The 15,731-nt window shown below is 39.5% G+C and overlaps 1 protein-coding gene and 1 long non-coding RNA gene across 18 annotated transcripts in view; one reads left to right on the top strand and one right to left on the bottom strand.

The window, feature by feature from the left end:
- The window catches only part of LOC106506781, a 277,552-nt gene extending 270,516 nt beyond the window's left edge, over positions 1-7,036 (bottom strand). For 5 of the 10 annotated variants that reach the window (XR_002340368.1, XR_002340366.1, XR_002340369.1 and 2 more), the window contains exon 1: positions 6,538-6,710. This is a non-coding gene — a long non-coding RNA (uncharacterized LOC106506781). Of the gene's footprint in view, positions 1-6,537; positions 6,711-6,902 lie in introns of those variants that run through there. The other 5 variants (XR_002340360.1, XR_002340362.1, XR_002340363.1 and 2 more) reach the window with 3 other exon arrangements.
- The window catches only part of MKLN1 (muskelin 1), a 338,714-nt gene that overhangs the window by 155,467 nt on the left and 167,516 nt on the right, over positions 1-15,731 (top strand). Inside the window, exon 1 of one of the 8 annotated variants that reach the window (XM_003134667.4) lies at positions 6,765-6,910. The exons of 3 other annotated variants lie outside the window; for them this stretch is intronic. In XM_003134667.4, coding sequence (XP_003134715.1) covers positions 6,813-6,910 — 98 coding nt within the window. In that variant the 5' untranslated portion in view covers positions 6,765-6,812. Of the gene's footprint in view, positions 1-6,764; positions 6,911-7,128; positions 7,355-7,379; positions 7,474-15,731 lie in introns of those variants that run through there. 4 more of the 8 variants (XM_021078935.1, XM_021078933.1, XM_013990796.2 and 1 more) reach the window with 4 other exon arrangements.

Raw genomic sequence — 15,731 nt, 5'->3', positions numbered from 1 at the left:
ACAAAAAATGAGAAAGCATGACTGATGGACGTCTTGGATTTTACAGGCCTGGGACCATAGAGCTATTCAGTTGGAATATAAGCTGTTCTTCAAGACAAGAAAGAATGACCCTGAAGGCAGTTTAGAAATCAGGGTTTCAAAAAGTGAGGTGAGAGAGAAGGGAACTGCCTTGGTTTCAACAGGCCAGATCGCCTCTAACCAAAGTCATGGGAGTGACTCTTGGGACCACCTAGAGCCTTTAGGGAGTGACCACTTTCTGGCAAAGCCGCTGGTGGGTGTCTCTGGCTGGCAGAGCTTCTGCAGCAGGACCACTCTAGGAGGGTCCAGAGGCAGAGCATCAAACCAGAGGGATTGTTCTCTAGCCTTAAGATCTCATGGAGTTTGCTCTGCTAGGTTTTGGACTTGTTTGGGGCTCATTACTCCTTCCTTCTTTCCTCTTTCTTTCTTTTGGAAAGGGAATTTCTATCCTACTCTCTGGTTTCACAGGTTCATAGCTGGAGAGGAATTTAAAAAATTTTATTATTGTTATCTTTTGGCTGTGCCTGAAGCATGTGGAAGCACTCTGGACCAGGGAGTGAAACCCAGCCACAACAGTGACAATGCCAGATCCCTAACCCACTGATCCACCAGGGAACTCTGAGAGGAATTTTGCCTCAGAATGAGTCTCACTCATGTCTGATTTAGATGAGACCCTGGACTTTAGAGTTGATGCTGGAATAAATTAAGACTTTGGGGGCTATTTGGGATAGAATGCATGATTTTGTCTGTAAGGACATGCACTTTTGGGGGCCAGGGATGAAAGCAAGAACTTGGCTGTCTACAAACCAGGAAGAGGGCTCTTACCAGGTACTAAATCTACTAGTGTCTTGATCTTGGACTTCCTAGCCTCCAGAACTGTGAGAAATGTTTGTTGTTTAAGCAACACAGTCTATGATATTTTTATTTAAGCAGCATGAACTAATACAATTAGAAGAAATTCAGGAGGGGGAGTTTCCTTGTGGTGTAGCAGGTTAAGGATCCAGTGTTATCACTGCAGTGGCTCAGGTCACTGCTGTGGCTCAAGATGGATCCCTGGCCTGGGAATCTCCATGTGCCATGCTGTGGCAAAAAAAAAGAAAGCGAGAAAGAGAGGAAGAAAGAAAGAAAGAAAGAAAGAAAGAAAGAAAGAAAGAAAGAAAGAAAGAAAGAAAGAAAGAAAGATAGAAAGGGAAAGAGAGAGAAAGAGAAAAAAAGAAAGAAAAAGAAAAATTCAGGAGGAGGAACTAAGGGATTCAATTCAGGAAATGTTTCTGGAGTATCTACTATTTGCTAGTTATACAGGATTTAAAGAGTAATGTAGGTGTAGACCTAAAAAGTTCCCACTGGAGTTCCCGTCATGGCGCAGTGGTTAATGAATCCAACTAGGAACCATGAGGTTGTGGGTTCGATCCCTGGCCTTGCTCAGTGGCTTAAGGATCTGGCTTTGCTGTGAGCTGTGGTGTAGGTCGCAGACGTGGCTCGGATCCCGCGTTGCAGTGGCTCTGGCGTAGGCTGGCGGCTATAGCTCCGATTGGACCCCTAGCCTGGGAACCTCCATATGCTACGGGAGCAGTCCAAAAAATGGCAAAAAGGCAAAAAGGCAAAAAAAAAAAAAAAAAAAAAAAAAGTTCCCATTAATTACATTAGGAAAAAAGAGACCAAGATTTAGATACTTGGGTTCTAAATTCAGATCTGCAAACAGCCCAGCTGTGTAAACGACCTTAGACATGATATCCAATATACATGGGTATTAGTTTCTTCATCTGTTGCATAATAGTATCATGAAGGGAAATTCTTCCTTTTACAGCAGAGCTTACCTAGGATATAGCATATTGAGTACTGCGTGGTCTCTCCCAACCAGCTGAAAATTGTTAAAGAAACAATGAACTTTGAATGATCTTGGTAAGTTAAAGCAAGACCCTTAAAAGACCAATCTGAAGACATTTTTCCTCGTCCATGAAGTATAGGGCTTGTTAACCAATCATATACAAAGCTGTGGCTTTATTCCCACATATTTAGAGCATTTATTTTAATCTTTAATTAATGTAACAAACCAAGACACCCCTTCCTAAAAATTAAAAACACCTTCTTTCCCCCACCCCCCACTCAATTGGTATGCTTCTTTGCCTGGACATAAATAAAATGAGCTGGATTTGTTTTGCTCTTTATCTCTTCATTATATGGCCATATCTTATACCTGAATAGCACTAAGTCTCTTCCCACCTGAGAAGAAGAGGATGCAGTCAAATAGGGTGGGCTTTTGCACCAAAGAGATTCTGACTCTGTCACTGATTAGTTATATTTCCTTGGATAAGTTATTATCATGGTTAGGGTCCCAGCTGGAAACAGATGGCATTCCCAAATTGGACAATTTGAGAGGTTTAATAAAGGGACTATTTATAAAGATGTGAAGACATACTGGGAAACCACAGGGAGCAAGGGGAGGTGGTGGTTACTGGAACCCAGAACTAGCGAGAGCTGTGCGGAGAGGCCACTTGGGAGGACTTGCGACCTCTGGTTAAAAGGGCCAGTTAGCCCACTGTGCTTACAAGCAGGGAGTCAGGGGAAGGAAATCCCAACCTCACCTCTTCCCTCGCACACATCTGCAAGGGGCAAACCAAAGAAAACAAACAGTTAGTTAACCTTTCTTACTTTTCTCATTTGTGAAAAAGGGAATAATAATATTTCCCGCTCAGAGTTTCTGTGAGAATTAAATGAGAACTTAGATCATAGCAGATGAGCTAGGCCTTCTTCCTTCACTTGACCTTCAAAATCCCCCTGTGAAATAGACAGGATAGATTTGATTGAAGACCACTTTATCATGGTGGAAAATGAAGACTCTGAGAAGTAACTTTCCCAAGGTCCCATTCCTGGAAGAGTAGCAGAACTTGGACTGAAAGCAAGATTTTTAATGTACATTCTAGGTTTCTTTCTCTAGACTATTTTGTACCCCTCAACGCCTTTTGCAGAAGGCTGCCACAGATGGTTTCTAGAGCTGCTATACCCAGGGCTATGGTGACTGCTATTTACAGAAAAACTGATTGACCCAGGAAGCAGTGCCTACGCCAAAAAAAAAAAAAAAGCATGCCCTGACTGGTTAGATCTATGGGGTGGTTTGATATAAGACTCTGACCAATATAGGCCCCCATATTGGATGCTTGGTAATTCCACCTGGATCTCTATTAGGCATTCTCTATATAGTACACTGAAGTCAGAATTCTTAATCCCTTCTACCTTAAAACTTTTCCAACCTCCTCCTCTCAATAAAAGCATCATTCAGTGGTGCAAACACAAAACCCAGGAGTTATCCTAGATCCTTTCCTTTTCTTCCTGCTTTCCCTCCCTCATCAGCAAGCCTAGTTGGCTTTACTTCCAAAACACATCAACCACTTCTCTCCATCCCCTCTGCCAGTGCAAGCTATCATCATTTCCTGCCTGGCTTAACCTCCTGTCAAGTCTCCTCACTTCAACCCTTGCCTCTCTCCGACTCATTTTCAGTTTTGCAGAGTGATATTTACAAAATGCCAAGTGGATCGCCCTACTCCTTGGCTTGAATCCCCACACAGGTCTCTACTTCACATTTCCGTGTCACTACTCCTTACCCTGACTGCTGGGGCGCTACTTGTTCTGACCCCTGTTTCCCTCTCCATCATGATGCTCCTGCCACACTTTCTCTTCTTTAACACACCAACCTCTTCCCTGCTGCAGGCGTACTGCACTTGCTTATTCTCTCTTCCAGGAATGTTTAATCCAGCCTTTGTATGGTTGGCACTTTCTCACTGCACAGGTATTAGCTCAAATATTATCTTCTTAGAGATTTTTCCTTTACCATCCAATGTAAATATTACTCCGGTGTAGTCTCTCCTTAGCACCTAAAATGCACCAACTGAAGTTATCCAGTTGACCTAATTACTATATTTATTACATGCGGCCCTGCAAGAATGTAAGCTTCATGCAAGCAGCGACTTTGTCTGGTATGTCTGTTTATCTCTGCTTCCTTAGCATCAGGACAGGGCCTGACATATCACAGCCTTTCTTCAAATCTTTTCTTGAAGGAAAAGATAGTGAATGGTGACAAACCAAATATAATCAGTCACTCTGGAAAGTATTTGCTATGAGAAGCATGTTGAAAGATCAATAGAGAGTAAAAGATTTGTTTTAAGGGTTGACAAGATAATTGAATTACTAGAGCAGCTGATTCTTGAAAAATCATGACCCATTGCTCAGGTCTCCATGAGACCATTGATATGTACTAATCTTTGAAGTGTGGGGGAACTAGAGGGACTAAATGGCTGCTGACAGTTTCCAGGCCTTCCATGGGTATCCTTGCGATAAACCCCATCACTTAAGGCTATGGCCCAAAGGCAAAAGAGGTAAAAGGGTACCCTCAGGAGATAGGAGACATGAGCTACGGCAGACTCTTGCAGAATTTGAAATTTCTTTAGTCTTCTGTTTTACCTTAACATTTACACAAGTTTTGGGTTCAGTATCATATCTATCTGTATTCATGTTAATAAACAAATGCTTTAAATTATTTTACCATTTGTAAAATATGTGCTGCAGGAGAGCCATGCTGTCCTGCATCTTTACATTCTTGGTGGCAGTCATACCTCAGGGATACATTTTTGTAGACGGAGAAGCTCTAGCATTCTTTCTCCTTTGCAAATCAAGTACTGTTTTAGCACAATTCATTCATTCTTCTATAACTATTTATTGACCATCCACTATATGCTAGGCACTCCAACAGGACTAAAGATACAACTGTGAACAAGCTATGCATGGCTCCTACCTTCGTGAGAGTTATAGTTTAGGGAGGGAGAATGAGAAATAAAGAGGAAATGAAAATATATTGTGATGTTTGCTAGGATAAGGAAGGAAACTCAGGGTGACAAGAGAAATGTAAAAAATGGCACCTAACCCCGAAATAGGTGATGAGAATTAAATAGTCTGAAAAACAAACAGAAGTTAGTCAGGTGAAGAATGGGGGAAAGTATTCCTGGCTTGACTTAGACTAAGTCCTAGAGTCCAGAGAAGGCACAGAATCTAGAGGAGCCAATTAGTGGCTAGAGTAAGAAGTGCAAAGAAGAAAGAAGAGAGAGAAGGCTAGAGAGGTAGGTAATCAAGGCAGGATATGAAAGGCCTATGCTAAGGACTTTCAATGTTAACCAAAGCGAATAGAAAATCACTGAAAGTCCAAGAAGTCATCTTAGGAAAAATTGGCTTATGTGTGTTTTTTATAAGATCATTCAGGGCCCATAACTCTCTGTCTGGAAAACAAGGACTTGACTTATACTTGGCTAAGAGGTATGGTTTGAAAATTCAGGGCACCAAGCTAACTGAACTGAGTAACCATTTTAATGTTCTACCCTTAAAAGTATCTCTTTTTCCCAAAGATAACCACTAATCACCTTTGGGACTAACTCATCTTCTCTGGCCTCTTCTGTTGTCTCTGGACTCTCAACTCCAGTCACTGAAATTAGAGCATTTCCTCTAGGAACAAACAGTTTTCCAACATGCTGCAACATGCAAAGCACATGCGATTTTAAAGGCTAACATACTGTGGGCTTTCTATTTGGCATTCATGATCTAACATCCTAGTGGAGGCTACTACTAAGTTTTCCCCTATGGAAACAGGAAGTCAGGAAAGGATTTGAGAAAGTCTGGGCAGGTTAAGGGGTTATAGCAGGAAAAGAATACCATTATAGTACTGCGGTGTTTCAACTCACTTTGGTCCTTCACTAAGAAACTCTGAGTTTTTCCATGGTTCAGGAGGAGATGGAGATGCTGTGCAGGCTTTCAGGAGTGAAACTTTTCAGACAATGAATGACAAGTAACTTGATACTGCAGTGGCTAAGTCAAGGAAGAAACACGCACAACCCTGACCAACAGGTATTTGATGGGAAGTAATCTAAAGCTGCTAGATATTTAGGTATTGGTGTTCCTTTTCTGATAAGAAGTTGGTATGGCTCTGATATGGTATTTGGAACACATGGGCTGTCATTTTCTTGAAACTCTGTCTTTTGCTCTTTCAAAACTTTTGGGCTATATATCTGTCAGTTAAAAGTGGTCAGATTTACCAGCTGGAAGGATGATGACACCCAGTTTCCGAGCTCCTTAAGGACTGTTCTGATCTGTGGGCGAATGTCATTACTGAGCAAACCAATTGCACAAGATGGGTAAGAGAGGGCGCCCAACAGATGCTTACAACAAAAGGTAGCACAGACTGAAAACTGAACAGGGTGAGAGGACACGCGCGCATTTCCTTTTCCTGTCTCCATGTGACTCTGGAACAGTGGACAAGACATTGAAAAACATGACAACTCCAGAGGGAAAGGCCATTAGGTATTCCATTCCAATTCCCTTCGATGTTGTTGCCTTAAAATAATTTAGAAACTGGAGAGGGCAGTGGTTTCCAAAGTCGCAAAGGCGTCCCTTCTCCAGGTTCGTCTTCTCATTTTCCCTTCCTGGCCCATAACTACAATTTATTTCTTTTCATAATATTTTTGGCTTTTCCCTTACCTCAAGCTTGTAAGAAAAGTCACTGGGGCACTCGCTTCCAAGCCCCACTGGAGAGCCCCTCAGGTGCTCACACTCCAGTCCCAGTTTCTGCCAGTCATTCAGGAACGCTCAGCGTCAGAGACCCCGAGGGAGAATTGCCGACCTGGGCGCTTCTCGCCGCTCCACGCTGGGCTAACGCAGCGAGACCGGAAGAACTGACGGCCCAGGCCAGCTGCGGCCCCTTTAAGAACAAGCCACGCCCCTCCCCTCCTCCCGACCGCTACGGTGCTGACAAGATGGCGGCTGGCGGGGCTGTTGCTGCGGCGCCCGAGTGCCGGCTTCTGCCCTACGCGCTACACAAGTGGAGCTCCTTCTCCTCCACCTACCTTCCCGAGTAAGTGCCGGGCCCTGGGCTCGTGCAGCCCTACTCTTCGGCATAATCACGGCTGGGCCAGGAGGGCCTTGGAGAGCAGTGGAGCGGAGAGGCCCAGGCGGGGCCTGGCAAGGGGGACGCGCGGCCTCGCGAGTCTCAGGCCAGCGCCTGAGAGCGTAGCCCGCCCCCGCTTCAGGGAGGGGTTAGGATCCGTAGAGCAGGGTCCGGGGGGGTAGGGGCGAAGTGTGTGTCGGGGCCGGAGCGCGTAGGACGACAAGCAGCTGGGCGATGCCGCGGCTGGGATGTGGGGGTTGAGGAGGGCTTGGGGGCGGGCGGCTCACGGAGGTGGGGCGGCAGTCGGAGATTTCGGGGTCCGGACGGCTGGCCAACTGGTGAAGACGTTTGAGGGCGCCCGAGGTGGCCGGAGTACGGAGAAGGTTCAGTCGATTGCTGTCGGGACAAAGTGTAAAGCTGAGGAGTGACTGTTCTGGGGGAGAGGGGTTGGTGGTCCTGAAAAGTAATTAGCTCCAGAAGAGTGGTAAAAGTCACAGGCGGCTGAAAAGTTGTGGACTCTATCTGTGCAGGTGGGGAGACGTAGGATTTGTAGAGGAAATCTTTTCCGGCTGGTAGTTCTGAAAAAGAGAGTGGGTAGGAGGGACCTTGCAGAAGAGTACCATTAAATGATGGCTCAGAGCGTGGATGTATGGAGACACAGACCCATTTCCCAGCCCAGAAATTCAGATGTAAACAGAAAAGTCTGGCTTCAGTGAATTTGGCTTCCAACCCTGTCTTGGTCTGGTTCCCCAATTTAGATATTAAAGAGTTCCATTGAGGTATGGAAGAACCTGATGTTTTCCTGTAGCAAATTGCTTCTGAAATGCTGACAATACTTTGATTCGGTATTTACTTAGCTTTAGCTTATCTTTGAGAGGAGCAGATTGAACTTCAGTTTATGTACAGATAGGGAAACGGGCTTAGTAAACGTTTAAGATGTGTGCAGACCCTGAAGAAAAGTGCCAGTTGTCATCTTACAAGCCCAAGAATGATTTTATGAACCAAACAGTTAGAAATGATAAATTTTTGTTACTGAACAAATAAAATGACTAGATGTGTGAAGCATATTCAGTTTTCCACCTATATTTCAAAACTTCTTCACATTTTCTCAAATTTGATTTCTCTAGTTAAATCAGTCAAAAAGCTAAAAATTGAGCTGTGACTAGAAGAATCAAACTCTCTTGACTGCCAGCCCATTCTCAGGTCAAGTGTTGACAGTCCTTCAAGAGAATCTGATTCAGTGAGGGGTGCCAAGTGACCTGTGGTCTGGTCTGGTCTCTGAGTCCTGTTGATGGTTGCTAGGATGGTTGCTTATTGATGATTGTATGGCTGTGTCCCCTGATTGATGCTGGAATCCAGCTTTTAATGTGAGATTGAGACAGGTAAAACATTCTAGCCCTTAGCCGCAGTTGAAATGCGGCCCTAAGTACTTAGGATTTTCAGGGCTAACAAGTTGTTGATTGTGTAGATAATCAGCATTTTTTTAACTCAGGTTAGGATCACAGTTGGAAATTGAAATGGCATCATTTGATCTGATGACAGTACGGACTTTTCCTGGTCATAAGTTAGACTGACTCCAGGAATTCACTTCTTAAATTTCTGTTGTAGGGGTGAGACTTGGATAGCACAAGTCTCATCTGAGTTATGAAATAAAAAGAGTACATTTCAAGCAGGAAATGATTAGTGGGATGGCAACTTTACTTTGATTTATGTCTCATTATCCTGGCTCCACATTTGAAGTGGAGTTAGAAGACAGCTCTTTGAAATAGGAGAAATCTATTGTTCTATTTTTCTCAAATATATTCATAAACTAGTATTTAATGCATATTTAACTTTTAAATACTTTCATTTATGCTGTTAGTCTTTATTCTTTTCACTTACACAGTATAGTTTTTATTTTAAAGCACTAAACTATTATAATGGAAGAGTGATCTGAACTTTTTTATCTGAAGGATTATAGCTGAGTATGGAGCTTAAGTTTGAGAGTTTTGTGTGTGCCATTCCCGAACTTCTATTAGCAAGTAGGGATGTTACAACTTAGTATAATAGGAAATGCAAGAAAGGAATTGACTTTTCTTACCTTTGTCTTAAAATCCTACCAGAAATTGCTGTATTTTACTGGTGGTGACTGTCTTGTTAAAGTACTTCTTCCACAGGTTGAATTTTAAGTAAAGCCATTTGTTGAAATTGTCTACAGAATAACAAATATTTTGGTTCCAAGTCACTGGTTGAGGTATTTTGAGGGGGTAATACTAAAGCAATAGTAACAGTGGGAAACATTTATAATGTGTCTTCCATTTGCTAGGCTCTCTTTTGAACACTTTAAGTGTATTGACTGATGTAATCCTCACAACGGTTACATAAGGAATCTTCATTTTCCAGCTGAGGAAATAGAAATGGAGAGGTTAAAACTTTCCTCAAGACACACAGGTCTATGAAGTCAGGATTTGAACTCCTTGCAGTTTGGCTCCACAGTTCATGACTTTAACTGTAGAGCTGTTCTGCTTCTGCACAATGGTGGAGTCACAAATTCAGAGATTTGAAAGCGTTCCCTGTATTAAAGGCACTTGGATTTTAGTTATGAAGGACTTGTGAAATCATGAACAACAACAAAAAATTCATATCTCTATTTTCATTCCTAAAGACTTGAAAAACATTTTTCTTCTCCCAAAGGCAGAAAAAACCATCTTCTGTTCTAACTCTTTTAGATTTATTTGAACTATAAAGTATTAAAGCAGATATAGATAATACATTTTTATTTTGAAACTAATAAAGTGGCCTTATATTTTTCAGTGTGCTTAAATAAGCTTGATTGTATTTTGCTTTTTTTTCCCTGAAGTTTACAACTAATTTGAGAATTAAGAGAAGTGCATCTATTTATTTATTTGGTGGCACCTGTGGAATGTAGAAATTCCTGGGCCAGGGAATGACCCTCCCCTGCAGCTGTGGCAATCCTAGATCTTAACCTGCTGTGACAGAAGGGAACCTCCAATTTAAATGATGATTAATTCTTAGAATTACATGCACTCTTATATGTAAAAATATTTTATTAGCTGCTAATCTCTGTATGCAAATGTTTATTGCTATAGATAATAGTGATACTAACTACAGTTTATGAGCATCTACTATATGCAAGATGATTTTTCTATATAGTTTTACTTAATCTTTACTGAAGATCTATTTTGCAGATGAGTAAACTAGGTCCGTATAGGTTAAGTAATTTGCCTAAGGTCATACAGTTTTCAGGTGGCTCGACAAGTTCCCGGACTTAAAAACTGTTTCATGTGTCTCTAATAACAACCACCACTAGAGTACTTTCTATTCCAAAAACATGATGCTTAGGACTTGGCATGTTGTCTTTGATTTAGTCTTCACAAAACTCTACAGTAAATACTGTCATTTTTTTTTTTTTTTTTTTTTTTTTTTTAACAGCTAGGGAAACAGTTTCAGAGAGGTGCTTTAACTTTTGCAGATCTAAGATTTGAAAGGGTAGGAGATAGGACTCTAGTCTTGGGCCTTCTGACTTATTAAAGCTGTTTCAGTATTTTATATGGTTTTAATATGTGCCTAATTGGGATTATAGATAAGAAGTGCTATCAAGTTAGAATGGGGGGGATATTTGGATATATTTTATTTGTCATTTAAGGTTTTAATGTACTAATATAAAAATTGGGAGGACCTTTGAGTGTATTTATACATTAGGTAATTTTATTGATATAGAATAAATATTCTATGAGATACAGAATGTGTATTTCCACACATATTAGTGAGAGACTTGAACAGTTTAGATAGTAAAATTGAATGCATTTAAAGTGTTTACCTTTTTTCTTTTATTCTTCTTTATTACTTAAAATCACATTAATTAAAACTGTACCTTTGTAGGAGTTCCTGTTGTGGCTTAGCAGTAAGGAACCTGACTAATATCCATGAGAATGCAGGTTTGATCCCTGGCCCTGCTCAGTGGGTTAAGGATCCGGCATTGCTCTGAGCTGTGGTGTAGGTTGCAGATGTGGCTCCGGCTCGGATCTGGCGTTGCTGTGGCTGTGGCATAGGCTGGCAGCCTAGCTCTGGTTAGACTCCTAACCTGGGAACTTCCATGTGCTGTGGGCACAGCCCTAAGAAGAAAAAAAAAAATGTACCTTTATGAACATGTGATTCATGGTGAAGAGTAAAAGTGATATGATTTGACACACCTGGGATAGGAGGTGAACCTGTTTCAACTAATTTAAAAGTTTGTTTAAAAATGAATATATATTTTTTCTAATTGCCAAAAAACTCACCCTAAATTACTTTTGGAAAAATTTGCAACATATAGACCCATAAGGAGTTCCCACTATAGTGCAGTAGGTTAAGAACCCAACTGCAGTGGCTTGGGTTGCTATGGAGTTGTGAGTTCAATTCCTAGCCCAGCGCAGTGGGTTAAAGGATTTGTCTTTGCCGCAGCTGTGGCATAAGTCTCATCTGTGGCTCAGAGTCAGTCCCTGGCCCGGGAACTTCCATGTGCTGCAAGTGTGGCCATAAAATATATGTATATATGTATATATATCTCCATAGAAACAAAATTTAAATTACCCTTAATCCTACTACCCAAAGATAACTAATTACTATGTGATATATGTCATTCCAGATATTATTGTGTCTGTAATATTTTCCAATTTGATATTGTGCTCTCCTACTCTGTATTTTCCTAATTAATATATAATATTTCCTCATATTATTTAGTATCCTGTATTATCATTTGTTGTGGGTACATTATTATCCATATAATGATTTTATGGCATTTTATTTAATTGACACCCTTTTGGGGGACATTTAGGCTTTCTGGTTTGTTTTGTTTTTGTTGTTTTTTGGCCATTGGGAGTATTAATGAGTCCTGAGCTATTGAATTGTTGGATTAAGGGTATCAGTTTATTTTCCTACTGTCTGCATAGGAAACTTGTTTCTATGTACCCTGGGTTTACTTTGGTATTATCCTTAGTAATTTGGGATTAAAATGTGATTTTGATTAAATAGGTCCTTAGAGATGTCTGGAGAGTGCATGCATAATTCAAAAGTGACATTGCTTCTTCTCATTTCTTTTCCGTCCTCCCTTCTCCCTTTATTTTGGCTTTTAAACGAATTTTGATTTTATTAATCACATGCATTTGAAAAATAGAACATATTTATGAGATTCATTTATTTGGTCTATAGACAGTTTCCTTTTATGTAAAAGTACTTTATATCTTGATCAAATACTGTGAAGTTAATTTTTCTTTTTTTTTTTTGCAGATAGGCAAATAGCTCTACTATTTGCATTAACTTTTAGGTAAAACATAGTAGGACTTTTTTTTTTTTTTTTTTTTTTTTTTAACAGCCACACCTGTGGCATAATGGGAATTCCTGGGCTAGGGTAGAATCAGAGCTGTAGCTAAGGGGTAGGCCAAGGCAACGTCCTATCTTCTATACTGCAGCTTGCAGCAACACTGGATCCTTAATATCTTGGCCGAGGGCAGGGATCAAACCTGAATCCTCATGGATACTATGTTGGGTTCTTAACCTGCTAAGCCACAATGGGAATTCCCTGATAGGGTTTGTTGTGTTTTGTTTTGTTTTGTTTTGTTTGCTTTTTAGGGCTGCACCTGCACATGGATACTATGTTGGGTTCTTAACCTGCTAAGCCATAATGGGAACTCCCTGGTAGGGTTGTTTTGTTTTGTTTCGTTTGCTTTTTAGGCTGCACCCTAACCCTAATATGGAGGTTCCCAAGCTAGAGGTCAAATCAGAGCTATACCTGCCAGCCTGTGCCACAGCCACAGCAACGCCAGATCTGAGCCGCACACGCGACCTATACCACAACTCATGGCAATGTCCACTGTGCGAGGCCAGGGATTGAACTCTCAACTTCATGGTTCCTAGTTGGATTTGTTTCTGCTTGGAAAATTAGATAGCTTCTAGATAATTATCTAGATGCATAGCTTCTTATCTATCTAGTTTTAAAAGTTTTTTGGTAATTTTCATTTTATGCATTCAACTTCTTAAAATGTACAAGTCAGTACTTTTTAGTGTGTTCACAAATATATGCAACCATCATTGCAGTCAGTTTTAAAAACATTTTCATAACCTCAAAAAGAAAACTATACCCTTTGTTATTATCTGCTAACTCGTCCATCCCTGAGCAACCATTAGTTTACTTTCTGTCTCTATAGATTTGCCTATTCCAGACATTTCATATAACTGAAATCATATAATATAGTCTTTGTGATTGGCTTCATTCATTTGGTATACTTTTTCAAGGTTCATGCATGTTGTAGCATGCATTGGTATTATCCTTTTCATGGCAGGTAATACTCAATTGTATGGGTATACCACATTTTGTTTATCTGTTAGTAGGTGGACATTTAGCTTGTATCCACTTTTTTGGCTATTAATGAATAATGTTGCTGTGAACATTTGTTTACAAGTTTTTACGTGGTTTTATGTTTTAATTTTTCTTTGATAAATGCCTTGGAATGGAATTGTTGGGTCATATGGTAAGTGGGTCATAAGTTTAACTGATTAAGGAACTGCCATGCTGTTCTTGGTTGATTTTTTTTTTTTCTCTGTTATTGAAGTAGTGCATATGATTTGAAGCTCTAGAAGGAGAGTGACCATCTGAAATTAGATAGCAAATCACTTGACTTCAGGTCTGTTACTCTAAGAACTTTCTGTGATGGTTGAGCTAGTCCTTGATCTTGTATTTTTGTTCAGAATGCATGTATATGGATTAGCTCCATGTCTTCATCTTTTAAACTATTTACCTACCTATCAGTGTACATACTTAGGTGGAGATATACATGGGTTCACACATCTTTTGCTAAATAGTTTGTGGTGGGGATGTTAGTTGAAAGTTGATATTTTTTTCCTAAAGTTTGAATGGGAGATATTTATGAAATTTAAGTTGCTTATGAATTCCTTCCTTAAAAAAACTGAGGTATAGATTTTAAAAGAACTGAAAATAACTATAAGTTTGACAGAAGTTTCTTCCAGAATTTAAAATTTCGGATGATTGGAAAATTTACATATCTCAGTTCTGAAAGTTTAAGTGTTTGATATCTATCACCATCTCCATTTTCTACAGCCTAAAATGCTACTGTGGATGACGGTTAAAGAAAACTGTTTTTTTTTTATACTTTTATTGCTGCATTGTGGTATTTGAGTCACAATTTTGGCTTTTCACCTTTTTGGCTATCCATGCCATAAACAAGTTATTGGGTGCCTCTAATTCTTGAATAAGAGCAGTCCTATTTGAAGTTACAAGAAAAAATTTCTGGTGATGAGCTTCTATACATATAATAGTACAATAGAATATAGCAAAAGCTAAGTTCAGATGAATGATAAAAGCAGTAAATGCCTCAGAAGTGAGATTCAGGGGATGGAGCTTTTACTCTTGGCTTGGGCTTGAGTAGAGACTTCTTGGAAGAGGTAAATGAGCTATGATTTCCTTTAATACAGATCTGATTTATTTTACTGTTCTTCAAATTCCTTGAATGCAGGTATTTATTTTTACTCTTGTGCATATTCAACAACTCCTATTTGGGAAATTAGGTTAACATTTGGAACTTGTGGAGTTAGTATAACATATCAGAACCAGGAAGATGGCTTGAGGTAGACTTTTCCCAGACGGTAATATAGGACACTTGATACAGGCTGGGTCATTCATCAGGTACTTCTTCCTTAGATATTATATGTGTGAACCAGTTTACCTGCTGATACTTCTCTTCACATTCACCACTTTTTACATTAAAAAGTAAATCTTTCAGTTTATATTCAGATTTGTTTCATATTTACGGTTATAGATACTGTTTATTGAAGGCAGCTTGGCAGATTACAGAAGATGTTGTTTACTGAAGGCAGCTTGGCTGATAGCATTTCAGAGTCACTTGCCATATTCCCCTCTGAACAATTAACATTTATTCTACTCGTTATTTGTCAGTGAATTTCTTCCCTCTATTTACTCATACTTCCTTTATGATTCTGCATATTAGGAGAAATAAACATTCACTTATCACAAATGCATTTAGGAGATTTGCCACTTTCTATGCAAAAATTTAAGTATAATGAAAACAAAATTCTTTGAATTTTATTTCATTCTTTTAAGAAAATTAGGATATTTTTTAAATGTTTATAGTATTTTAACCTGCTTTTCCAGGGCACTTAGGGCAGTAATTATTTTCATATTTATGTGAAATATAATGCATGGGTTGCAAATTAATCCTCTAGCAAGTATGTAATATTATTGATAGAGTTGTGTAAATCTGAGATTTACTAGATTTAACAGAACAATTTTTTTGAGATACCCTTGAATTATGATGGGCAATAGCTGCCATTAAAATGTAAGTTTTAGCATATTTTTTAATGCTGTAGATATAATGGCATATAAAAAACGCATAGGTCAAGAAAAACCAAACCCAACTCTTTATTAAGTGATTTGCTCCATTTTATCTTTAAGCGCGCGCGCGCGCGCGCGCGCACACACACACACACACACACACACACACACTCATTTGTATGCTTATACATATAGAAAAGACTGCAAAGAATTTACAAAGGTCTTTTTTTTCATTTTTTAAAGAATTGTTAAAGTATAGTTGATTTACAATGTTGTGATAATTTCTGCTGTAGAAAGTTACTCAGAGTCTTAACAGTGATTATCTCTTGGGTGTAGTAATTGTGTTGACTTTAATTTTTTAAATGCCTGTTCTTTGAACATTGCCCGAAGTTTAAAATTTTTTTTAAATTAACAAATAAATAGTACCTTTAAATAAAGAAA

The sequence above is a fragment of the Sus scrofa genome, chromosome 18 (genome assembly GCF_000003025.6).
Source record: "Sus scrofa isolate TJ Tabasco breed Duroc chromosome 18, Sscrofa11.1, whole genome shotgun sequence".
Taxonomy (NCBI): Eukaryota; Metazoa; Chordata; class Mammalia; order Artiodactyla; family Suidae; genus Sus; species Sus scrofa.
This window is presented reverse-complemented; position numbering and strand designations above follow the sequence as displayed.